The sequence below is a fragment of the Calidris pugnax genome, unplaced genomic scaffold (genome assembly GCF_001431845.1).
Source record: "Calidris pugnax isolate Ruff unplaced genomic scaffold, ASM143184v1 scaffold63, whole genome shotgun sequence".
NCBI lineage: Eukaryota > Metazoa > Chordata > Aves > Charadriiformes > Scolopacidae > Calidris > Calidris pugnax.
The window spans coordinates 8,386,274-8,413,289 of NW_015090852.1; the positions used below are offsets into that span (position 1 = coordinate 8,386,274).

Below are 27,016 nucleotides of genomic sequence, written 5' to 3' on the forward strand. Positions count from 1 at the left end.
AGCCGCACGTGAAGAGAAAAAAGGGAAAAAAAAATAAAATGGAGCAGGTGTGGTTTTGGTTTGTTTTGTTTTTTTTTTAATTCAAAATGCATTCACTCGTAGTCTCTGTAACTTGTTTGGGTTTTTTGGTTTTTTTCTGCACTCTGGTTTTGCTCTGGTATGGAGGCATTGCATAATTTAATGTCACCTTTTTTGGCGTTCACGGTGCAGAATGGTCTGTGTGAAGAGGGTGCGTGTTGGAACAGGGATTGATGAATGCAAAGAGCTCTGCCGGTCATCGCTAAAGCGTGGTGAGATAAGGATTACTGTGGTGGCTCTAAAGCAACAGCTGATCTAAGCAGGGTGAAAAAATGGATTACTAGAGGGTAAGCCAGTGAAAATATCTGTGTGAGGAAGAAAAGGCTAGTATGTAAGAGGATACTTATTTGCTGTGTGTTGGCGTAGAGAAAGGTTTCGATCTCAGCATTCAAATGTACAAAGTTTGGTGAAGGTTTTCTCTTAATGCCTTAATATATTCAATATAGTTCATCTGAAATAACAAATCCTGTAGTCTCTTAGGGGTGAATGGGTGTCAGTGAGTTGTGCTGACTGTTGCGGGAATCAATCATAATAAAAAATTTGGCCTATAGACTTTTTTTTTTTTTTTTTAAGTTCTTTTGATATAGAATAACTGGAAGATGATGGAGGGCACATCAGAAACAGAGCCACTAGGTACTGCTGACCAGGCCCTGAGTCCCCTGTGGGGTCTGTGTAGGCAGAACTCTGCAGTGGCCTCTGGGCAGGCCCGAGAGTCATCTGTGAGTGACTCTGGGGTGGATTAGAAGGTGAAATAACTTGATGCAAAACAGCAAGCTTTTTAAATATGTATTACTTCTTCACGTTCAGTTTTTCTCTGACGTAGCTCACCAAGATGCTGAGGTTATGGATATGCATTGCAGCTGTCATTGAAGTCAGCGAACCAAGACTTCTAATTAGGCATCGCTTCTCCCCTTAAATGTATCACTGCTTTGTCAGTGTGACACTTGAGATTTGAACTATAATATTTCTTTGTTGTTTTTTTGAGTCATAAGAGATTTTATATTCGTTACGCAGTTTTGTGAATGCATATTCTATACTATTGGTGAGTTATCTATTTCAGACGATAAATAACATAGTGAAATTCTAAAATAAGCATTATTCCTGTTTACTTGTCTTCCAGAACATTAAACCTTGCTTTATCAGGTGAATACATAAGCATTTTAAATTTCTTCAAATGGAGGTAACTTAAAGAGAAATACTACTTAAATTTCGCTTCTACTTTATAAATATTTTCCTAAAATAATATATTTATATGCATAAGAACATATTTCTTCTCTTTTTTCTTTTTTTTTTTTTAATAATTGTTTTTTGTGCTTGTAACACCATGAGAGGATTCCTGCTGTTGACATGTTCTTCGAACAAGAGTAAGATCAGAACAAGAGTGAAACCTTTCTCTGGAGAATTTAGGAGTAGGTAGTCTGTGTTCCAAAGATGTTTAAAGGACATCTTGTCCATGGAAGCTACAGAGAAAATATGTGCCAGGTTCGTAGCAAGAAGTTGCTTTTTTTTCTTGATGTAGATTTATTAGGAGGAAAAGAAATTTAAATTTGAGACTAGGGAAGATAAGGGGGAGAGAACAGGATGAAGAAGGAAGGAGGACAGGTGTGGAAAAGTACTGTTCTGAAAAGACTGGGTAAGATAAAAAGGTTGTAGCAAAAACCTGGTTGGTAGAAGGCACCTGAAATGATGTGCTCTAATACTCATTTACTTTCATTTATAACTCAAGCTAATGCTGTGCTTCAATCATTCTTGAGTATTAGAGCTTGAGCTGATCAGATTGTGACGTTGTGTGCCATATGTGCTGGCAGGAAGCAATAGGGTGGGATGGACCAAAGATGCAGCTTGAGCGCTAATCTTGAGTTTCCCGGCTGTTCTTTGCTCTTTAATTACTATTTTTTTTATTTATACACATACACAGGCACACCAGTGAATGTCAGAAAAACTGATATATTTCACAGAGGATGATGTGTAAGCCTATGTATATTTATAATTTCATGATAGTGTTACAGTGCTGCTTATTATTTTGACAGTGTAATGCTTATAAGAGAAGTCTGAGCTCATCAGCCTACAAAACCATCAATTAGGTGAAAATCTTCTCTAGTAGGTTTATTGTTCTTTTCTAGCTATTTGTGCAATGGGAGTTTTGCTCTGAGAGCAAATGCACACTAAAGATTTTCATAATATTGTTAATGTATGAGCTTATCTGTATACATCAAGTCTTATTCAGAAGTTCACTATCCAAACTATGTTTGAATATTATGTTATATTTTTCTTAGTAGGACCCCAAAAGTGCTGTTGCTACTCTCATATCAAACATGGAGGATGCCAGTTGTCCTTTATCCTATTTATGTGGGCAACATAAAGTAAGTGAAGTTAAGTGTTAGAATTGGCAAAGCCTTTTATGTTCAGGACAAAGCTTTTCTTTTAAAACTATAATAGAAAATGGAAGACAACTTCTTCTTGCAGATGCTGGATTTTACTTAATGTAGTTTTACTCTTAAGTGAAGTACCGAGTATTATGCTCATTTTTCCATCAATAGAATATACAAATAATTAATTTTAAGACAATCTTGAAGCTGTGTTTTCCGGTTTAGACTTGAGTTCAGTAGAGCCAGTTGAAAAGAGAGCTGGACTTGCTGCTCCTTTCTTCAAAGGGAGTCTTAGTCTAAATTTTTCTAGTAGTTCTCTGATGGGGAGTCTGGATATGGCTTTGCCTGAGTTTTACTTTGTCTTTTGGCAAGGGAGTCAGTTTAATTTGTATAAAACCCACAAGTGCCATAAAGCGTAATAAAAGAGAAATGGAAATGCATTAGGTGAGGTTGGGAATTAAGATGTTAATACTAAACTCCTTGTTAGATTTGTGCTGATTTTTTTTTCCTTTTTTTTTCCTTTTGTGTATAAGAGTAGGGTTGAATTTTTTTCTGGCAGCAAAAATCCTTATCCAGTTGCCAAAGGGGGAAGTTGAAATAATGTTAATATGTAAGGAAAAAGCATCTTTGTAGAAGTTCTGAGTTTGGATTTGTGTGTCTATCTGTTTTCTTTTCTGCAAGCTGGTTTTTTTGGGTTTTTTTGCTCTGACTTTACGGGCTGAGAGTGGGTTCATGGGCTCTGGGTATGTCTGTCCTGAGACCCATCAAAGTACTTGGTGATTTGAGTTTTCTGCGACTAAAATGAGAATTAAACCCAGCCATTTTTAAAAAGAAGTTAGGCCATTTCATCTGGCACAATTAGGTCTCTTGTTCCAAAATAAACTATGCTGCTGAAATCGAATGCTTTTCTAGTCAAACATTCTGGAAAAAAACTTACTTGGAAAAGAGTTGGCATAAAACTGTGAGGAAGACAGAAGACTTGGGGATTTAGACAACATAGTACAAAACTCCCTCTTAAAAATGCCTGAATTTTTGTATCCTCTCAAGTTCATTAGCAGTGGTTTATGATGAACAGTAAGAAGTTTTGCTACAGTGTTTGTCTCTTCCCCTCTTCTCTGGTAAATAATCAATTTCGTGTTAAGAAACTTCATGAGTGTCTTGTTTGATTATTCAAACTCTTTATATCTGTCCTTTGGTTTCCTATTGTCAGTTTCTGTGTATCTCCAGATAGATAACTGGCTATGGACTCCAGTTCTCCACAGCCAAGGTACCTGCAGGCTGCATCATCTCTTCAGCTTGCCTTCAGAGCTGTGTTAGGCACAGACGGTTGTCTTTTAGCATCGTAGTTGCTACATTTCCACATAAGTAAATGGTTGTCTGAGGGAAATAAGAAGTATTTTGAATTAAATTCAAAAGGGGGAGGATCTGGGGTAACTGTAACTTGCTGCTGTGAAAAACTTGCTCTGTACAGTCTTTTTTCTGATCACTGTTATTCTACAGTCTCCTCGTTCCTTGGGATGTCACCTCCTGATGATGATATTGACTACTTCTCTCTTCTTTGGTGCATTCTCGTAGTCAATTTATATCAAGTTAAGACTTTGCTACTGCAGGAAGCAAAGCTCTGTCAGTTCCTTGTTTCAGCATTAGTGCCCTTGTGTCTGTGGGGTGAATAAATGTTGGAGGAGAGGTCTGGCTGACCATACAGCTCCATTGCAGGTGCCATGAAGTGACTGGGGACATGTGGATGAGTGCAGAGGTGAGAAGAGGGACCACCCCTTTCTGTAGAAACATGGGCTTAAATTGAATTTTTCCTGATGTGAAATTGCAGTTTTGTAGCTACTAGCCTTTTTTAAGGAGCTCCTGATGAGGCAGTGCTACATGGCTTGACTGTGTTACAGGGTTTCTCCCCATATCCCCAGATAGTTTTCAGCAGATCAGCTTGGGAGCTACAGCAGTTAAGTCATAGAATCATAGAATGGTTTGGGTTGGAAGGGACCTCAAAGATCATAGAGTTCCAACCCCTCCCACTAGAGCAGGTTGCTCAAGACCCCATCCAGCCTGGCCTTGAACACTTCCAGGGATGGGGCATCCACAACTTCCCTGGGCAACCTGTTCCAGTGTCTCACCACCCTCATAGTAAAAAATTTCTTCTTGATATCTAATCTGAATCTTTTTTCTTCCAAAGTCTTTTTAAAATTAAAAAAAAAAAAAGTAGAACAGCTTCTACTTTAAGTCAGGCTTCAGGAAACTTGCAAGACTTAGTCAGAAGCAGGATTTATTTTAAGTTTCCTAAGAGAAGTACATGCTACAACTTTCATGTCCTTGAAGGAATTGTGTTGCAGAGGAGCTTGGACGTTGTATCCATGGGAGCTTTAAACAAGCTGACTGCTGGCAGCCAGGGCCTTGGCCTGTCACTGCCCCAGCTGCATCTTCTTCCTGCTGGCTGGAGAGCTCATTAGACCCTGTAGCCATTTCAGCACCTGAGATGCTGGAAAAGCTGACCCAGTGTCATAAGTGAGGAAAGGCCAGGAACATCCAGCTGGAGGCAGGTGGGACTCTGGCAGTCAGTGGTCAAACTGGTGGAGGCTGCCTTGGGTTTGCAGCTTTTAGAGTCTTCATATAGCATATAGACAGATATAGGTGTCCTTATGAAGGAAGAATGAAAAGCCTTGACATAATTGCCATACACTACTTGAAAAATGGAGTAGGAGGAAACGGTATTTTTAGCGTGCTGTGCTTTTTATACGTGTGAGAAACATTTAAGTTCATATGTAAGTTTGCTAGATAATGACATAGTGACTGGCTCATTTTTATGCTCTTTGAACTTCACCGTTTGCATTTCAGAAAGGAAAATTTTACATTTAGCTGACTTGGTAAGCACAATATTTTCACACAGCAGGAGGATTGATTTCTTGATAGATTTGTTTATTTGGGCCCCTATATATGCATAGGATAGAAATAAAAAAGATGCAGGCGCATTGTTAGGTCTTAATTGTGGCTTCATAATCAGCCTCTTAAAATGAGTTTACTGATCCTGTCTATTTAATTTTTAGTAATATTATAATTTGTCTTGTAAAACTGTATTTTTAGGTTTTTTTAATAGCCAACATTCGTTAACCAAGCATAAAATAAGGTAATGCTCATAGCTAAAATTCTCTCTTCCCTTTCAGGCTGCCATCATGACGGCTGAAGAAACAGTGAATGTTAAAGAAGCTGAAATAATTAAACTAATACTAGATTTTCTGAACTCAAGGAAACTTCATATCAGTATGCTGGCACTTGAGAAAGAAAGTGGGGTCATTAATGGCCTGTTTTCAGATGACATGCTTTTTCTAAGGTAGGAAGTCTTTCTCTGGTGCTTAAATACCATTTTATGAAAACATACAATGGGACTGTGATTCTTTGGGCTGCTGCCACTAAACAGGTGTTATGCCTTCTTTCTGTTTTGCCTCTTCCTGATCCCAGTTCTGTGGTCCAACTCTGAAGTTAATGACCTCCTCCTGTGAGCCGCTTGAAGTAACTAACTAGGCATCATCAACATGGGTTTAGAGTTAGATTTTTTTTGTTTCCTTCATTTATTTTAACTTGGTTATTTTTCTGGCATGCTAATGAATTGAGGTGGGAAAGAGTCTTAAGCGCCGGTGTGAGTGCAGGGTAAGTCGGGGAAGCACACAGGCAGGAATAGGATGGGAGAGCAAGATCTTCTGTTGGCAGCAGTGATCTGTTATTATCTGCTTACCATGTCACTTGCAACTGAATATATAGTTCGTTGACTTCTAAAATAAGTAAAATATTTTTACTATATCCTAGTGCTAAGATCTAGGAGCAGAGTGGTTTCTAAAGCTTTTCCCCAGGAAATATTACATGGATTTCAAAATAATACCTAGATCTCTCTTAATGTTAACAATATGAAAGGAATCTCTGCTGTCATCAGGGTGTGAGAGTTGGTGTGATTTACCATTCATCGTATTGCCCTCAAAATTATTAAAAGGAGTCACTGTAAATGCACACTATTTTTTTAGCATTGCTGTTTTCTATTTCATGCCAAAGATACTTAATAACTTCGTAGGAACACAAGAAAATAATTTTTCCAGCTGTTCTTAAAACAGTAAAAAATGTATTTTGTCACTGAACAAGATTTGTCACCTGACTTCCTTTTTGTTTAACATTATGGACATTGGAATAAAATGAAAGAAAAATTAGAGAAAGATTGCAGTTATTAATCCTGTTTTTTAGTTTCATTCTTAGCGTAGTTGGAGTATTCCTTTAATGAGAAACTCTCTCCTGGGCCTTTTACAGAGAACTATGTATGATATGAGGGCATGAAGAAACTGAACTAAAGCACCTGTGCAGTCTAGCCCACTGGTCTTGGAGCTGGAGCCCTGGTGCTGGCATAGTTCCTGCCAAGCTGTTCCTTTTATGTTCTTAATAAGGGAGTTGTGTTTTTCCCTTCCTCCCCTTATGAAATAGGCCCAGCAGTATTTATACAGTTAACTCATTTTTAAGTTTGCTTTCATTCCTGAGGATTCATTGAATCAATATATTTATTTGTATTCTTCCAGTAAGATTTTTTTAAAATAAGAATTAATGTTGAAGCAGGAAACAAAGGACTATTTTGTCCTTTTTGATGTGTCTTTAAACAAAAATAATATTTGTCCTTGTATGCAGTTATTTCTATAAAATATTGAGAGAGAGCTTGGATTTTTGGGCTTGCTTGTTACTAGTCACATCAGACAGTCAACTTGGCATCTGTACAAAGCATTGACTTTTCAAAGCAGGCTGATGACCTGTTGTATATTTAACTTACTCTTGTGTTTTTGAATGAGCTGCTTACTTAAAAAGAAGGTTGTTCTTGTCCAGTGAAATTAAAGCAGTGATTCTTCCTTTTACTAGGCAATTGATTCTTGATGGCCAGTGGGATGAGGTTCTTCAATTTATTCAGCCTCTTGAATGTATGGAAAAATTCGACAAGAAAAGGTAAAAGGGAATGTATCTCAGAGTTCAGTTTTTTGAGCTGTGGAAAATACATGAATTTCTAAGTTTTGTTATGAAAGCAGTAGTTCTAACTTTTTAATCTTAGTTTTGTTTTTTTTTTTGCTAACTTGTACACTGTTCCTGAAGTATATGCATGTGTTTTTTTTTAACTTAAACTATGAAAAGTATGTACACACAATCGGTAATGAGTTTTCATTTGTCATACACTTTAGGAATGTGGTGCATGTTTTATATTTGGCTGCTCTGTCATACTTCTATTTAAGAAATTAGTATGATTGCTATACTTTTTTCATATTGGCCTTCTAATATTTTAAATGTAATATTTCTGAAAGCAATAATGGAAGAAGACATTTCCTGTTAAAATACACTTTTTGGTTACCAAAATTTGTTAAAATTTGAGGTCAGAGTTCCTTGTGATTTCGTTTTCCATGCTTAACTCAAAAATTAGCGGTAAAATTAGCTGCTTATTTCTAAAAGAACATTGAGCTCTGTATCAAGATGTATACGATTTCACTTCTCACCTGCAGGTTTCGTTACATTATAATGAAGCAGAAGTTCTTGGAAGCCTTATGTGTAAACAATGCGATGTCAGCAGAAGATGAGCCTCAGCATGTAAGAATAGTCTCTTTTTTGGAAATTTTTTTGTTGCTGAGAAGCCTATTGAGATATTCTGATTCAAGGCAACGTGGAATCTCCCGGTGCTGAATACACAAATTTTTGGCTATTACCAAATGGTTTCATCAACAGTGGAAAAAATAATTGATATCTTTTGGAAATGACCGTGGCTCCCAAGTCTCAAGTAGAATTGTGTATACAAAGGTTGCTTGAAACTTGGGAGTGTAGGTCAGTGACCATATGCCGGGTTTGTGGTCCTGATCCTGAGGTTTACTTTATGCTTTTGTGCTAAAGTACAGGGCTCTCTTTTTCAGAAGTTCTGAAGCAAGTCTCAGAATGATGGAAGTTTATTGTCAGAATTAGGAGCAGGTGAAAGATTCCGATTTGAATTCTCTTAAACTTTATCGCTGTTGCTTTTAGAGAGAAAGGATACAGTTGTTTCATTGGAGGGAACAGATGTGTTCACAAAGGATGGATTCAGTTACATGTGCAAACAGCACATTAGGTTTTCAATATAGAGACATAAACTGAGAAAGAAGGTGTGCAAAATGTGAAATTAATTATAGTTTTTCATTTATGTTGATAATACATGAATACCAAATTTCTAACAAAAATCTTACGAGTTTAAGAATGCCAGTAGTGTTAAGACAATTGATTTCGTTTTCCAAACTGAATTGATTTTTATTCTCTGTCCCATTACACGTACGTTGTACTGCAGAATCTTCTCTTGTCAGTGTAGAGAAAGCTAAAAGTAAGTCTTTATTTATAGTTGTAAAGGGAAGGTGTACTATTCCTCCAATCACTCAATCTGTTACTAGACAGCAGTAGAGAAAAAAAAAATCAGATTTATGTCCTTTATGTTTTTGTTTTGGATGTAACCTTATGTGTTGGTATGTTGTAGATGAAAGGCTGCTGCATTGAGCAGAAGCTAGGTAGCATGGGTAAGTGGGGGGGTTTATTTATTTTTTTTCAGTCTTTGTAACTAAAAATACCAAGTTGCGTGTATTTAACATGGTTCTTGGCTTTTAGCTGTCAACAAGCTTTGTACTTAAGCCTTGTTATTATTTGGTGTATTCTTCTGAGAACTTCTTGAACTTTTTTTTAACACTTTTGACTGAAGAACAGAAAATCTTAATATAAAATACAACTTGAAGTTGCTAATCACTGGAAATTGGAGAAATCTACAAGCCTTTTATAACTTACGCTAATTGCTTTTCACAGACATAAAAAAAAAGGAAAAAAAAAATGAGTTGGCTCTGAGAATGGAAGTAGCCTTTTGTGCTCTGATACAATTGTAGCTGTTTAGTTACAATTCTAAAGTTTTAGGCCTATCAAACCTGCGGTGACATGAAAGTTTTAGGCCTATCAAACCTGCGGTGACATGAAAGTTTTAGGCCTATCAAACCTGCGGTGACATGAAAGTTTTAGGCCTATCAAACCTGCAGTGACATGAAAAAGTTTCATACGTCTGTCTAAAGTGGGACTGGGGGTGATTTCAGGAAGTCAGAGCATCCAGAAATTTGTCTCTGTTGTAACTACATTTGCATCAGCAATTGCGGACTTTATCTTGTATGCTGTTTTATTTAAAATATAAGCAGTAATAGTAATGAAGGAATGACAGTGGAGACATTCTGCTATTGCCTGCTCTTCTCCAACTAACTTTTTATTGTAGAAGCGTATGTACTGCGAACTGCTCTGTTAATGTTAATATTTCTGCAGCTGGAATTTACCATGCGAGAGGCTGTGCAGTGCCTACATGCGCTGGAAGAATATTGTCCCTCTAAGGAAGACTACAGCAAACTCTGCTTGCTGCTGACGCTGCCTCGCCTGACCAACCACGCCGAGTTCAAGGACTGGAACCCCAGCACGGCCCGGGTTCACTGCTTTGAAGAAGCCTGTGTCATGGTGGCAGAGTTTATTCCTGCCGACAGGAAACTGAGCGAGGCCGGCTTCAAAGCCAGTAACAACCGTTTGTTTCAGCTTGTCATGAAGGGACTGCTTTATGAATGTTGTGTGGAATTCTGTCAGAGTAAAGCAACAGGAGAAGAAATCACAGAGAGTGAAGTATTGCTGGGCATTGATCTCTTGTGTGGGAATGGGTGTGATGACTTGGACCTTAGCTTATTATCATGGCTGCAGAATCTGCCAGCCACTGTTTTTTCTTGTGCTTTTGAACAAAAGATGCTTAATATTCATGTTGATAAACTCCTCAAGCCTACAAAAGCTGCGTATGCTGATCTTCTGACACCTCTTATCAGCAAACTGTCTCCTCATCCATCATCCCCGATGAGACGGCCTCAGTCAGCGGACGCTTACATGACCCGCTCCTTAAACCCTGCCTTGGATGGGCTGTCGTGTGGGTTAACGAGTCACGACAAGCGAGTCACAGATCTTGGGACCAAAACTTCCCCCATGTCACACTCCTTTGCTAACTTCCATTACCCAGGAGTACAGAACCTCAGCCGAAGTCTCATGCTTGAGAATACTGAGTGTCACAGCATTTTTGAAGAGTCACCTGAGCGGTGAGTACAACTGTAGCTTTATTTTTACCTTGGCTTATGTTGCGCTCTATCTTACTGGGTTCTTACCTGCACTGTAACTTTGAACATAATTGTAACATGGAAACATCATTTGATTGTTTAAATTCTGTTGTAATTAAAACTCTGTATACAAGGGGTTTTCTTCCTTTCACTTTTATGATCAAAGTGAATTTTCATATTTGGTTTTGAGCCTTATGGATTCAGTCTGGACTTTCTTAAAATTTGAAAACCCAGTGCAGAGCACAAGTATGCTCTGATTGTGTAACAGAGTCTAAGACTTACGTTCAGTATTACTGAATTCTTTAATTCAGATAAATAAATTGTGTCTGTAGAGTAACTATAACTCTCATCTTCTTTTTCTATCCCATTCTGTCCTCAGGTGTCTGTCTGTTTTGGTCCTGACACTAAATGATTAAGTATACTTAAAAAATTTACATATAGAAACAGTCCAAATGAAGTCAGTGGAATAACTACATGCCATTGTAGCATTCCTCTATTACTTAACAATAGTATTCAGCTTAGATACTTACTCTACCATTTTCCAACCCAAATCTGAGTAAGGCTGATGAATGTATTATGTTTTTTATATTGGAATATGAAGATAGTTGGGTTAGGATAGTGGTGAATGCTATTAATAACTTCTTTTAATGCAATGTAGGCTGCAAAACTACCTTCCTGCCTGCCTTAAGAACTGAAGCCTGTATCAAAACTTTGTGCTTTTTACCTTCTGAGAGAAAAGTGCTGGTATCCAGGAGGAATGGTACTTTCAGTTAAGCGCTTAGCATGTTTTTTCTTGGCCTTTATTTTGATCAGCAGTTCTGCTCCTTTCTAAGTGTTATATGTATGTCTCTGGCAAGCAGCTGCCAGCTTTTTTGACACTTAAAGAACCAGGTGGGTAAGTAGCCCTGCGCTTGGGTGCACTGGCCAGCAGAGGACACTTTCAGAGCTGTGGTGTTCCAAGTCCTGGCCACAGTTGGTGACTTTGTCTATTAGTTCTGCCTTACAGCAATATTTTTTTATCTTCTGTTAAGATAAAGAGCAGCTGTAACTAAACTCAATAAAAGGGAAACAAATGCAATCATTCTTATGTCAGTTCACCAATAACAATGGAGATTTTTGCATTGATGAATGTCTCAATACATTTTCTAAATCCTTACCTTGAAAGGAGCTATTTCATTTGATTCTAAATGATCCACTTTAAGTCTTTGGTTTTACCAGTCTCTTCACAACTGGAGTTTGTGGGTAGCTTCAGTGCTATGGAAGTATCTCTTGAGTTCCATATTTTAAAAGTGTATCCTGAAGATACTAATAAATTGTGCATCTTCTAATTGTACTTCCCTGTATGCACAAACTTTAACATTCACATGTGTAGACCAGGGACCAATGTTAAAACTGATTCTGGAAACTTTTTTGTTTCCTTTTTCAATTTCAGTGTACTGGAATAATTCTGCACAAAAAACTATTTGTCTTGTAGGCTAAATAAAGTGGTAAATTGATGCGGTTTTACTTTGTGTACATGTAATGCTAAGGGATAGATCTTAACTTTCTTTTTCATTAAATGATATACCTCTTGAGGGTTAGAATAAGGTTAGGGCACCAGACCTATAGTTTTCAAGAAGACATTACATATTTGAGGGGAAAAAAAACAACTTCAGAATAACTGTTCAACTTAAATGGCAGTATTTGCAAGGGCAGAAGCTGGGAAGCTGAAATTTATGTGTATCTGGCCCTTGCTTCCTCTTGCACATGAGAGAAATACAGTATTTCTTTTATAAGTTGTATTCAGCAAGTAATTACTCATCTTTTAATTAGCTACATTACTTTTGTTATTATACCCAAGAAGTTCAAAATAACTTCTTAAAGATCTTTGCTCCAAGTCACTGAGTAAAGAGGACTTTGTAAGTTGACGAAACTGAAGATGGGAATCCAGGGCTTTAATGTGTTCTGCACACTTACTGAATGCTAAAGCATTTTGGAAAGAGTTTCACACAGAAATACTTACATGATACAAGAATAGCAAAACTGATATAAACATTTTTCTGTGTAGTACTTCCAGAGATGTCCAAACTGATGGATATAAGTATAGTTTAAATTTAGGTTGTTAATGGTAGTGATTATGGAAGACATTAGTCACATACTAAATCTGATATGTTCCATGCGTATAGTTGCTTTGAAAACAGGGGATCTTGAATAACTTGCTGGTTAAAGGGTGTGTAATTCCAGTGTAGGGATAGAAACCGTGGAATTTGGATATCCCGTAGTGGTAAGTTTTTTGGAAAATGTGGGGACAAAGCACTGTCTGTCTAGCACTGACTGCTATTTGTTTGTTAGGGGGTTTGTTTAGTGTAAGCCGTTGCAAGTGGCATTTTTTCCTAAGCAATATCTTCAGGTTTATGTCACTTAAGAAGTTTGCATACTTGTGTTACCAGATTTTACACTAGAATGTTACCTTTCTCTACTTACTAGGGGATTTTTTACTCTAAATTTTTCTCAATTAAGCTTCTTTTTTCTTCCATGTTGCTGCATGAAGTGATACTCCCGTGGAGCCACAGCATCCCATCGGCAGTGAGACTTTGTGCCAGAGTTCAGTTCCAGAAAATGAACCAGTTAATGGAGCACAGAGTCAGGGATCAGCCAAACAAGAAAAAAATGAGGTAGTGGTTGTTTGTTTAAAAATAATGAGGCTCTTTGAGCTGTATTCTGATCACTTCATAATGATTTGCCTTTGTGTTGAGAACTTCATGCATGACAATGGTGGCTTTGAATCTTCTTTTTACTATAGTGAAAATACCACATTGCGTCTTACATAAGAAACTACTATCTGTTGTATAAAGTTTTGCTGTCATCTGAGTCTGTAATGCAGCTGATTAGTGTGTCCTCTCTCATCAGCAGTGTTGCTAAACTGTTGAGTATATCTTAAAAAAAAAAAAAAAAAGGCGGGGGCGGGGAGGCAAAAAGTTTTGCAGTACTCAAAGCCAGTGTTAAATTAAACAATGCTTAAGAATCTTCTTAGTGTTTTAGCAAGGAATCTGGCATGTAGCCTGCAATTTTTGGTGTTAACACCAAGTTTCATAGGTCATCTTAAATCATTTTCTATCTAGAACACAGAGAAATTAAAATTGGGTAATTCCCTAGTAAATGTATCTTTGCTATTCAGAATCCAATAACATAACCTCTTTTGGATTAATCTTTGAAGGCTTGTGCCTTGACTATATTCCCCCCCTGCCCTTTTTCTCCTTAACAGCATTATGGGGAAAGTTAAGTAATAGTTCAGTAAGGAACAATGAAAGCAGTTACACATTCTGTCCTTTTTCCACAGTTTTACATACCTCTTAATTCAGTAGCGATAAATAACTGTTGAGCATGCAGCCTGTTTTATTTGCAGACTCCAGTTTGATTTTTCTTAAGTAAACTTTGTCTGGGTTTATGACACCTATAGGGCACTGAAAACCAGTCTAGTCTTGACAGGACTATATTCTTGTAGACTCTGGATACTTCAGTGAGGCAATGGGGCCTATTGGAGGATTAACAAAGTCCTCCAAATCTGAGGACTTCACTCCCCTGCAGGACTTTGAGTAACTTCTGTACTGCAACAGTGTTATGTGTGCACACGGGCAATAAGGGGAGGGAGGAAAGAGCTTAGCCAGATGTATAACTGAGCAGGCTTCCAAAGGCAAAAAAACAGATGCAGTATTTACATGATAGAATGAAGACAGTAGATATTGTGCTGTGGATGAAGATGTTGGCCAGGCTGTTACACACAAGTAGAAAAGAATGTAGTACCCAGTCACCAATTTCACCTTTTTTTTTTTTTCCCCACATCATAGTGATACGGGTGTATTTCTGTGCGAGTAAGAAATTCCTTTAAGTTTCTTTTCATAGCTCTATTTTTGCTTTGTTCCTGGATAGACTGAGTTAGAAGCCAGAGTTTAGAGCATCTGGGAAACATTTTAGGTTTAGGTGTTAGCTTGGATAGTGATGACACAGAATCCAAAGGATCAAAGGATTGAACCCAACTGGAACAAACAAGTATCAGTCATGGAAAGAAGTATAGATAAGAATATACCTGTTGCTTAGAAGGTTTATGACACAATGACTGGGGAATAATTCACATATTTGAAATACAGAGAATGAATGCTTTCTAGACTTCTGAAGATAACTTGAGAGTTTTCAAATTACAAGTATTTGTCTCAGGAAACCTAAGGTGGTAGACTTTTTACAAATGCAACAGCACTAGGAAATCCATTATAAAACAAGAAATTCTTGTGTCTTTACTTTCTAAAGTAAAGAACTCTAAAGTTAGAACAAGGCACCAATTTCAAAAATAAGATGTAACACTTGATTAGACCACTTCAAGGTGGGAGAGGTAAATTGGCTCTGCACACTGAGGCAAGGAGGTGCCAATGTGGCAGAAAATTACTAAATTTGTAGTGAAAATATGACTCGGAGTTTGGAATGTAGCTTAGATTGTTTTCTAATTTCTATTTTCCGTTTCCAATCACCTGTTTGTTTTGATCTTAAGTAATACTCTGGAAGCTTTGTGGGAAAGAGGAGTCATCTTCTGAATTACAGCAGAACTACTTCAGCAGTGAATAGCACAGACTGGCGGTGATTTCCTATTCTAAAATGGAAATTGTATCTAGTTTTAGGGAAGAACAAAAGTGTTGTTCCTCGGAGAATCTGCTGGCCTCTTGATGCCTGTATTGAAATAACAAACCAAAAAGTGAATATTTAGGTTAAATACCACGATTAACTATTTAATTTTCATCAGTAATTCTCATTTCCTTTTAGCTGCGGGATTCAACTGAGCAGTTTCAAGAATATTACAGACAAAGACTACGTTACCAGCAGCACTTAGAACAGAAAGAGCAACAAAGGCAGCTGTACCAGCAGATGTTGTTGGAAGGAGGTGTAAATCAAGAAGATGGAGCTGACCAGCAACAGAATCTTACTGAACAGTTTCTCAACAGGTTAGGGGGGTTCGTTCCTTCTTCCCTCCACCCACTCCTGTCCTTCCTCAAGTTCTCATAATAACCTGGTTTGGTTTTTTCTTTTTTCTTTTGGACATTTGTTACTAGATCTATCCAGAAGCTAGGAGAATTAAATATGGGTATGGACAGTCTTGGAAATGATGTACAAACACTTAGCCAGCAATGTAATGGGAGCAAAGGGAATGCATCTGCCAATCCAGCAAGCAATGTTACATCAACACCTTCAGATGCCAGTCAGAGGGTAACGACTGATAGCCAAAATGTGAATACAAGCACTCCTCGGAAGCGTGGGTCAGCTAATCAGATACCCTTTCCTGAAGAGTCACCTGTACTGGGGAATCAAACGTAAGTTATATGATACTGTTCAGTACCAGAAATGTGTTAGCATGTGGGAATAGCTGTTTGTATTTATTTTTTGTTATCAAAAGATTTTTTCATTGATTAGGGATATTTAGCTCATGATCAGTGTTTTCTGTATATTTTTATAGGGATTATAAAAATCATTTTGACAGCACGCATGAAAAATAGTGGTCATCTGTTATCGTTTACATTTTATGTTTATTTTTAATTTCAGACTTTTTATTCCTCCTTATATGTATAGTCCTTGTTTATTTTGTGTTTCACTAAGTTTCTGAAAGCTTTTTTATTAAATCCAAACTAGATGGAGAGAGAGGCAGAGTAGAGTGGGAATTGGATTGCTTCTGTTACCTAAAGGTAGTGCTGAACTGAAAGCAACAGCCTTTTTTCCATGTGTATGTGTTACGTAAATGTGTATATGTATGTTATGGAATGAAAACAAATATATTCAACTTGCATTCACTTATTCAATCCCTGAAGTTGCTGCAAAATCAGTAACCTCGTGTAAAAATTACAGTTTAATGATAAAGAATCAGACACACATAACACTTGTCCACATAAATTAGTCAGTTCTGAGTATGACTGAAACTGTAACTTTAGCCCAGAAAATGCTTATAAACAAATCTGTCCCTGCTCTTGTTTTTTTCTGTCCTGTGAACTTAAACTCTTCACCAAATCAAAGGAGTGTATCAGAACATGCTGTCACTCAGCCACAGTTGGAAGACTCCTCAGGGAATTTAACTAGGACAAAAAGCGATGAGGTGAGTTTTCTTATTGTCCTTTACAGTTTCTTTTTTTTTTTTTCCAGAAGATTCAATATTTAATTCTGTGTAAGTGACATCCTCTCATTGTAAATAGATATTTAGAAGGAATGTTTGGTTGATGCAGTGCCTACAGAATCACAGAATGATTGAGATTGGAAGGGATGTCTGGAGACTGAGTCCAAACCCGCTGCTCAGAGACGGGTCAATAAGAGCACATTGTTTAGGGCTGGGTCCACTTGGGTTTTGAGTATCTTCAAGGATGGAGACTCGACAACCTCTGTGGACAGCCTGATCCCACGCTTGACCACCTTCATAGTGCTTTTAAAACAACAAAAAAAAGTTTAAACGGAATTTCCTGTATTTCAATTTGTGTCCATTGCCTTTCGTCCTTTCTCTGGATACCACTGATGAGAGTTTTGGTCAATCTTCTTTACTCCTCCTCTCAGGTATTTATATACACTGATGAGATTTACACACTCCCTGAAATGCCCTTCTGATCTCAAGGCCAAACAGTCACAGTTCTCTCAGCTTCTCCTTGAACAACACAGCTTCCAATGGGGTGTCTTTTACAGCAATTGTTTGTGTTTTCCAGGTTGAAACTTTGATTGTTGGACTCATCAGTATGGTCTGACTTCAGGGAAATAACTTTGCAATGAGTGCATTCCAAAGTTTCTGCATCAGATAATTGAAAATAAAAATTTTAGAAAAGTGGTGATGTTGTCTGGAGGATGATGTAATAAAGCTTTGTATAATTTAATGATAAGTTGGTGTTATCTACAGGGTGAAAAGCTGATTCTTATGTTTAGTATTATCTTTGTTTTATAAACTGTAGTTGCACTGTTTTCAGTAAAAATGCAGCTTTGCTCCCCTTACAAGTTTCACACAGTTCAAATGTGTTTACACAGAAACAAACTGTAACGTCATGCTTTTGAGATGGGCTGTTTAGAAGAACAAAAGCTGTTGGAAGCCTGGGGGAAGAATGAAAAATGTTAATCTAATGTTAGCTGTATGAGTGAGTTGAAGAAAAGAACATTTTGAAGTATGCTGTTCCTGAACACTGGAGTAGACATTGATGCACAAACCTGTAATTTGAATAGTTTAATCTGGTGTTGGTACTTATTAATACTTTGGTACAAAAGTTTTACGTTATACTGCAAAAGTCACGTCCATTTTAAACTGTCCAGTTTTATGATGAAGAACCTTATTTGACTGTTACCCTTCTACACAGGATGACAAATCAAAAAAGCAGTTCATTTGTATTAATACTCTAGAAGACACACAAGCTGTCAGAGCTGTAGCCTTTCATCCCAGTGGGAGTTTATATGCTGTTGGCTCCAACTCCAAAACTTTGAGAGTGTGTGCCTATCCAGATGTAATTGACCCAAGGTAAGAAAGCTTGTTATCATTATTTCTTTTTTCCGTATCATAGCACTTCTTTCTCCTGTAGCTACTGATATCTGTACATTTCATACCTTTCATTTATTCTTGCAAATAGCACAGTGCTTTCCTTAGAAACCTGAACTGCCAAACAAAAGTAAGATGATCTACTGAAGGATTTGCGTATTTGTGGGCTACTTCTTTGCTCTCTTCTTTACTGGCAAGATGCACTGTCACAATACTACACCTTTTGTTACAAAAGCGTTATTTTTGTCGCAGCAGGTGGTCTTTTCCTGTGTTTACTGTGGTGGCTTCTGGCTTTGATATTCCAGCTATAAAAGTGGGAGAAAGCATGTGTCAGTTCCCAAGCCAGCACAAGTTGGGCTCCATAAAATGCAGTTTCTGGCAGGAGGACAGACTTGACAGTAGAGAAAGCAATAAAATCTTCCACTTTTACAGCGAAATTTGCCAGAGCATGTCTGTTGGCCCACTGTTACTATAAATGTTGTTTTCCTGGTACTTCAATTCCTTGACGTGAAGAGGGCTATTTGTGGTTTACTGTGCACCTAGTCTTGTTGTTTTGTTTTCATCTGTCAGATGGGGCTTTGAGAAACCTCGTCTAGTGGGAATGGCAGGAGGGATGGAAAGAGAGGATGTTTAAGATCCCTTCCAACTCTAATCATTCTATGATTTTTTTTTTTATTTATTTATTTTTAAGGAAGGGGAAAAATCTTCTTTCACTTGGAGATAAATATTGCCATCTCAATAACCATTTCCTCATCTCTGCTCCAGTTATGTCATTTTCTTGGAATAGGTGGGAAGTGCAGGCATCTAAAACTCAACAGTCTCGGGAGGAGCTACAAGTATGCACAGTGACTTTATCTGGGACACCTTCCCAGATAGGATTCATGTTCAGCCTTCCAAAGTATTCAAAAAGTAATCTGACTTTTGGGTTTTTTTCTTTTCTTCCTTAAATATCATCAGTAACGTAATCTTTGAAGTTTAGTTCCAAAATACTTATTGGCAATGTGTGAAACAAAGAGGTGATTTTTCTGATAGCCAATGCAAGCCGGCTTGCTGGGATTGAAGCCCAGGCAACCTCCTCTTGATTGGTAAACAAGGCAAAGCATTTTCAGGGGAATGGACCCCTCCTTATTGACTGACTCTGCTCTCACACAACGTGCTCTACCCATTACGGAAAGTTAGATTGACTCTGCAGCTTTCATCTCTAGTTACAGTGTACAATCTGTGACAAGTGACACAGTGCATCTGGATATGAAAGGAATACTGAGATTTCATTAATTCTGAACATGTATTTCTTCCTCTTATTATTTTTTCACTATGCTTATAGTCTGCCAAAACACTTCATCATGGGATTTACAAGTCAGCAGAGAGATTACAGTATCTTAAAGATATTCTAATCTTTGTAACAGCCTGAGTCTAGACACGCATTCAAAATTTTTCATGTTTTTCATAAAGCTATAGTTGTGTAGAGTATCTAGTAAACAGCAGATGTTTAATTGTACATCAAAGTTTTGTTGGGATTTTTTAAAAAATTGTTCTTCAAAGTGATGTATGATTCACAACAGGTTGGGTTTGGGTTTTTTTCCCTTTTTCTAAAGGTATAACAGTAGTGTGGTTTGTTTTTTTTTCACGTATTTGAGATGAAACACAGATACACATTACAATTCCGCAGATGTTGCTCAGGTAATCACGGTGTTTCCACGCGGTTGACTGGCAGCAGGTGGTCTCTGTGCTGGGTGGGTGCTGCCACATGGTGACCAAGTCAGTGACTCTCAGCTGCTGCCTCCAGCTCTGAACAAATGCTGTGAATCCAAACTCTTGAGTGTGATACAAGGCGTTGGGCCATTCGGGAAGCTCTGCGGTGTGTGTCCTGATTTAGGCTAATCTGTCACGGATTTCCTCTCTGGCAACAAAATAAAATTAGCTTCCATGTAGATTTATTTTAGAATTCTTTACTAAAGCCATGTTTATCTCAAAAGGTTTTAAACAGATGTAGATGTTTGTCTGCTGTTTTTCTCTCTGCCTCTTCTGTTCAAGTATTTATAGTACAGTTTCTGAATTTTTCAATAGCAGTTTAATTTGTTGAATTTCTGTTGTTGATGTTACTGGAGTGAATGTTGATGAGTTGGTTACAGCAATACTGAAGTACTTGACTGCTTCCTCTTGTGGGAACAGAGAAATAACATGCTATAAAATTCATCGATTGAAATAGAGTAAACATACATCAGTGGGACTGTTCCTTTAATTTCAGCCATGTGGAAAGCTGACCTAGTTTCAGAATTAAGAATGTATGGTATGTTTAGATGCTGTGAAGATTCCTGTGTTAGTGTGTAATTGTGACCGTGTCTTTCTTGCACAGACTGCTGTATTAGATTTTCTAATAGATGAGTGGAGCTTTGAGAGTGACTTCATTCAACAAATACCTAACGCACAGCTCATAATGATGAACATGTAGGAGTTTTTTATTTTGTTGTACTTTTTTGTTATTTATTTTTATTTAATGGCCAACAGGGAGGGAGAGAAAAATCCTGCCTTACGCCAAGTACTGTCTTCCCAGCTGGGGTTAACACAGAAACATTTTCATTGATCCTTTAACCACTTTAAGTGCTTGATGAGTCCCACTCATTCTGACAGCAAGGATGGCATAGACAGCAACCTTTTGGATAAAACAGAAGGCCTCAATTTTTATTGTTACAGTACTATGAGGCACATCAGCCCAAACACAAATATATGGAGCACAGTCATACGCAGTCATACCAAACACAATCCCCAGTTAAGAATTCTGTCTAGTGGGTAGGGAACTGGAAGAGAAACACCTTCCTGCGTTCCTATGTGGAGCTTACACAGAAGGGCTGCTTTCTTCTTTCAGGAATCTGGATTTTCCAATCTGCAGTGCACTGTTTTAGTCTCAGACCCAGCCTTTAGCCCTGCCAGCTGCGCTGGGTGCTGCCACAGACAGTGTGGCTCTTATGAGCATTCTTGAGCTACTGCTGCCTCAATTGAACTCAGGCCTGGTCAAAAGCAGCCACGGGATGAAGGTGTTGCAGTATGAAGGGTGTAGAGAAAAACCCCACCAGTTCAGAACTCCAGGGATAAGGTCTTAATGTATGTTGCTAGTAATTGCTATTTTATCTGTGTCAACTCTTTATAGTTGAAGGGAGTATGCAAGTTCTTTTTGCATGTCCAGTCACAAATACAATGGGAAGATGAGGAAAAACAGAAAACAGGACCAAAAAAATGATTTTCTTTTGTCTTGGATCACATGTATATGTTTCAATGCAAACAGTCATATGTATTTCATGTTACCTAACATAATAGAAAAACAGTATTTTCATTTTAGAATAGATTGTTTTCGTTACAAATTAAAGGAAAATGGATATTTTTCTTTTTTTTTTTCAGTGCTTATAATACTCCTAAACAACCTGTAGTTCGTTTCAAAAGGAACAAGCATCATAAAGGATCAATCTACTGTGTAGCCTGGAGTCCCTGTGGACAGCTGTTAGCTACTGGTTCTAATGATAAATATGTGAAAGTACTGCCTTTTAATGCAGAAACTTGTAATGCAACAGGTAATATGTGTGTGTGTTAGTTTAAAGGATTTATTTTCAATTATTTCTCCAATATTTGGCTAAACTATTCAAATTACATTGATTACGTAGTTAATAGGGTTTGCTATTTTGATTCTAATACTTTGATTAACTTAGTCTCTCCTCCTTTTTGCCATCACTGTAGCTTTTGTCCAGTAAAGAGTCACTGAGGGGTTGGGGATCATCTCTTGGGTTTTGTTTGGGTTGGGTTTTTTTGTTTGTTTGCATTTGGGTTTTGTTTGCAAGACTCTCTCTTACTATGCTGTCTCCTGGTTTTTGGTTTGGGGTTGTTTTGATGGTTTTTGTTTGGTTTTTTGTTTGTTTGTTTTTCCAGATATGGTAAACCAACTAGATATGTTTACCCAACTCTAGTTACTGACTATCAGTAGGAATTTACTTGCCGTTCCCCTTTTTCTTGCCTAGTTCTGTCACCTTCTCTCCCATCCTAGAAGTCTATGGCTTCTTTCCCAGCAAATGCGATTTTCCGTGCCCAACCCTTCTAATCAATACACTGAATATGACTCTTTTCTGGTTTGAACTTAGGCTACCTTGGCCTGTGTGGTTCCATGTTCCAAATGATCCTTCCTTCCTGGCAGAGAAAGCCTTTTTTGCTTACCATAGCTTACAAAAAGAAATAAATATACTCTGTAAACCTTGGGTGGAATTGGCTGTGGAGATGGTCTCTGTACCTTTTGGTACCTTCTGGCAAAACTTTAGGAACTGTAGCAAGCTCAAGCAACACTCAATAAAAATAAGGTTCTTGGAGATTCTATTTGAACTGTGGTAACCAAAATAGCATGTTCTACAGAAAGTACACAACAATGTTTTATACTTGGTGGAATACCCACCATTACCTAAAATATTCTGTTGCCCCTGTAGCTGCTTGAAAGATTGCAGGAGTAGCAGTCAAAAAGTATACCTCACTTTGTTCCTTGAATTTTAAATTCTTTTAGGGCCAGATTTGGAATTCAGCATGCACGACGGGACAATCAGAGACCTTGCTTTTATGGAAGGCCCAGAAAGCGGTGGTGCTATTTTAATAAGTGCCGGAGCAGGGGACTGTAATATTTACACAACAGACTGTCAGCGAGGACAAGGCCTGCACGCTCTCAGTGGCCACACCGGTACGTGTGGTGGTGCTTCTCTCTCTTGCTTCTTAAGTCTGTATTACCTTCTAATAAAGTTGTTGGTTTGTTTTGTTTTTTTTTAATGTCTTCTGGTTCTTCTTTCTAGCAAGATTTTTTTCCTTCAAATTGCTCTTCAGGTATTTGGGCAAAGGTGTTTGTTTTTAAATACATTAGCTGTTAATTTCATGGAGAGAGTGCATGCTTCATTCCAGGGGAAATGCAAAGCTGGGTATTGCCTTACACTGCTGGCATTTTAGATCATGCAACGTGCAGGTTTTCCATAGGAACTGTTAAATCCCTGAATGCAAAAATATAATCAGAACTGTAATGTTTCATTATTTGATTAATGATGTTTAATCAAATGAATACATTGTCTTGTTCACAGGTCATATTTTAGCACTTTACACCTGGAGCGGCTGGATGATTGCATCTGGATCCCAAGACAAGACTGTAAGATTCTGGGATCTGAGAGTGCCAAGCTGTGTTCGAGTTGTGGGAACGACGTTTCATGGAACAGGTAAGAATTGCTCCCATGCTTCTCATCATCCTTGCATGGAAATATTTTTTTGAAGGTGTCTAAGTAGTACAGAGTGAATGTAAGGGGTTTTTTTGAATCACAGAATGGAGGCGTGCCTTAAAAGAAGTAAGTTGTGAGGGTACATTTACCTGTGTGTTTTGGGTTGTGTTGTTTTGTGTGGTTTTTTTTTAAGTAACATTTCTTTTGAAAAGTTGGCTAGTTTTTTTGTCTTGTGATTATTTTTTTTTTTCAAAGACACTTCCAACTACATCAAAATAAAACAAGACTCAAAATAACACTTTCAGAATCAAAAGACGGGGCGGAAAGGAGCAGCCATTTTTGCAAGTCGTCAGCAAACTGTATAGGAATCTGCAAAGGGATTCTTAAGAAGCACTTGGGTTCAGATTTGTTTCTTGAAAGCTTGGGGGGGCGATAGATTAGAACTGTGAGGGGGAGAGAGGGCACAATTCCTTTCATTATTCTACATTATTATTTTTTCTTGCACAGCTTTAACAGTAGCTTTGCTACTATAGGTCACATTCCCGTGTGACCTATGGCTTCAGACTTTTAAGTGCTAGAACATAAAAATGTTGTTATTTTAAGATAAAAGTAGCAAAGTATGTTTATTAAATCTAAGGCCATTTTATATTATTAGGCCATTATATATTAACCATTTTATATTCTTATACAATGTATATTTTGGGGTTTTGTTTTTTTTAAGTTGGCTATTAGTACAAATGTACATAAGTATAATATGTGTGTGTTGTTGAGGTGTGTTATCTCTCATAGGAAGTGCTGTAGCCTCAGTAGCTGTTGATCCCAGCGGTCGTCTCCTGGCGACGGGACAGGAGGACTCCAGCTGCATGCTGTACGACATTCGGGGAGGCCGGATGGTGCAGAGCTATCACCCTCACTCCAGCGACGTCCGGTCCGTCCGCTTCTCTCCGGGGGCACACTACTTGCTCACCGGGTCATATGATATGAAAATAAAAGTGACAGACTTGCAAGGTAACATGCTAAAAAGGATACTAGGTTCATTTTCAGTTTGGTGCTTTTAGTATTGGAGTTGTAAGAGAACTTGGTTCAAAAATCAGGTTTTAGTTTGAAAGGGGAAAAAATAGTAGAGCTTTCAAGGGTTTGAAATGTGTATAAATATAACTTTGTCTGTTTGCATTTGGCTGATTGCGTTCCTGAGAATGCAGGCTGTGAATTAAATCTTGTTTGGGTAGAGGGGTCTGGTTATGATAGAAGAACTAATTAACACTGTTGCCTGATGAGATGGCCATTGCTTTCGGGCAGCATTTGTAAGATTCACTCTTTTAAAAAAAAAAAAGTATAATAATAATGCTTATTTTTATTGGGAAGAGTTAAGAAGAGAAATGATACTGTGTATATCTAATAGACTTCATTTTCTTTTGACCATTGAATTTTAATCACGTTATTTAAAAACTGTGAACACCTGGTTTTTAAAGTTGCACTGTGTGCAGTAATGCCTAAAAAGCAAAACACTGGGGCAGTCTAACTGCGTGTGAGTGAGTGAGAAGAGGGGTCAAGTATGCTACCTATGTAAGCTTTACAAAACCCCAAAGAGCTGGGATATGAATTCATGAAATGACTGAGGATTTCTCTTCCTTTGCCACAGGGGACCTCACGAAACAGCTTCCTCTTATGGTGGTAGGAGAGCACAAGGACAAAGTTATTCAGTGCAGGTGGCACACGCAAGATCTTTCCTTCTTGTCCTCTTCTGCAGACAGAACTGTAACCCTTTGGACCTACAACGGCTAGAGTGCAAACAACGGCAACCTATGCAGCTAAAGCACAGACACCCGAGACTACAGAACTGTAAAAACAAAGTAATAATAAGTAGGCATTGAGAGAGCAGCAGTTGAGCAGGAGAGTGTCATAGCAAGAGGAGGGGCACTTGTCACAGATTTTTCTGGTTTTTCGGAGGTCTTGGTGTTTCTTAGTATATTCTTTTGCAGTGCTTTCAGTCTTCCATGTGAACTCATGCTGCTGTGACTTATTGTAGTCTTGTTGCCAAAGTCTATGAGGAGAACTCTTACGTTGTCGATGTGCACTCAAAGTACCATGAATGACGTGTTTACAGTTTGGTATTAATTGCATTCCTTGGTCTTTGCCTCAATGAGAATTTTATACAGAAACTTCAGTTGAGCACCACTTTAATCAAGTTGTATGTAACTACTTCCACACACACACACATAAAAGATATATTACTTCCACTGTTTTTTCAGATTTATTATATTCATTGCTTCTCAACAAGAGGACAAACCTTATAACAGCTCCACGGTTTCAACTTTTTTAGTAATAAAATTTTGAACTCTAAAGGTGAGTAGGCAGTAACAACATCTTGATTATGGTCCATTCTTTAGTGTGGGTACTTTTCTTTCTTTTCATCTAAACTGGGGGAAATGTTGCTGTTTTTATTATGTGACATTGTTTTGAACAAGCTAACATGTTGGAGGGGAAAAAAGTATTGGAAAAAAAAAATTTTGCTGTAGAAACATGTAATATTTTACTTTTCGAATGCAACAGAATACCTCTGTGTATAATGTACTGTAGAAAAGAGTGGATTGGCAGCAGTTGTCACAGTGAGCTTAATGGCTATCAGTTTTTCAAGTAAAAGGGATACCATTAATGCTATAATAGAAACCAGCATGGCTTAAAATGCTATGTCTGCATGATAATTTAAGAATTAAATTGTTTGAATTCCCAGTTCAGAAGCTTATCTGAATTTTATTTCTTGCACTGTTTATGTATGGGGAAACTGCAGTTTTATTTCTACAAAACTTTAGATTCTAATGTTTATGTATTGTTATATTTTCATATTGTACAGTTCCTTTTACTTTTTAAAATATAAACCTTAAACATTAGGTTATTTATTTATTTGAACTGCAGTTAAGTTTGGGATCCTCTCGGTTACTAAATTATATGTGCACTGTAGCAAGCATTTCTAACTATCGTATAAAAGTGGAAAGGTAACTATAGAAGTGTATCTGTGCTATAATCTCAATAAAGACCTCCAACACCTGCAGCCATCTCATCTGCTAATTGGGATGCCGGGTTTGTAATTCCTCAGTGCAGCTCTGGTGCTGGAGCCGTGTGTCAGAATCTGTTGTCTGCCTGGAACTAGAAGAGACTTTTGATCTTTGAAACCCTTTCCAGGTGTCTGGCTTTGCACGGTGACGAGTAATAATACTGTTTGGTTTTCTGTATTGGATGCGTAGGTTAAGGTCTTAATGCTGCTCCGGAGGAAAATATGACTTCTAACCCTTCTGTTCCTCCAGCTGGCTATCTGGGGTCAAAGCTGGCAGACTCCTTTTAATTAGCACTACACGTACTAAAATACTGACTCTTATTATAACTTATCTATTGTTAGCGCTGTCGGTTTGTGCCCGGCCCTGGCTGGGACTGAGCGGTGTTGCCGTGGGCGCCTCCCCTGCGCCGCTATTGACCAAAGGAAGGTCTCTTTCCTGCGGTGATTCCTGCGCCGTTAAATGTGGCTCCCTGCGCCACCCGCTATCATTAAGCTGTTAATTACTGTCGTGACTGCCGCCTCCTGTGCCCCCTCCCCTCCCGCAGGAGGCCGGGCAGCGCGGGGCGGGCCCACCCCCTCGCGCCCGCGCGTGGGGCCTTCCCGCCGCCGGAGCGAGGCCT

The 27,016-nt window shown here is 38.1% G+C and overlaps 1 protein-coding gene across 2 annotated transcripts; it reads left to right on the forward strand.

Annotated features, from left to right (window-relative positions):
* The first annotated feature begins 2,023 nt into the window (after positions 1-2,023).
* WDR47 (WD repeat domain 47) lies at positions 2,024-26,393 on the forward strand. 2 transcript variants are annotated; one of them, XM_014943523.1, is made up of 16 exons: positions 2,024-2,046; positions 2,355-2,441; positions 5,618-5,784; positions 7,341-7,424; positions 7,970-8,054; positions 9,777-10,579; positions 13,128-13,251; positions 15,389-15,567; positions 15,676-15,933; positions 16,628-16,706; positions 17,938-18,095; positions 21,510-21,679; positions 22,651-22,821; positions 23,210-23,341; positions 24,113-24,349; positions 24,984-26,393. In XM_014943523.1, exons 2-16 carry the CDS (start codon positions 2,394-2,396, stop codon positions 25,124-25,126), a joined length of 2,838 nt encoding a protein of 945 aa, XP_014799009.1. In that variant the 5' UTR covers positions 2,024-2,046; positions 2,355-2,393; the 3' UTR covers positions 25,127-26,393. The 2 variants fall into 2 exon arrangements, with proteins under 2 accessions (XP_014799009.1, XP_014799010.1); XM_014943524.1 differs by having other exon boundaries at positions 2,029-2,046; positions 24,131-24,349.
* Positions 26,394-27,016: the final 623 nt, after the last annotated feature.

Coding starts and splice junctions, on each gene's coding strand:
- WDR47 (XM_014943523.1), top strand. CDS start 2,394: ATGGAGGATGCCAGTTGTCCTTTATCCTATTTATGTGGGCAACATAAA. Junction 15,934..16,627: donor CCTGTACTGGGGAATCAAAC/GTAAGTTATATG, acceptor ACCAAATCAAAG/GAGTGTATCAGAACATGCTG. Junction 22,822..23,209: donor CGCTCTCAGTGGCCACACCG/GTACGTGTGGTG, acceptor TCTTGTTCACAG/GTCATATTTTAGCACTTTAC.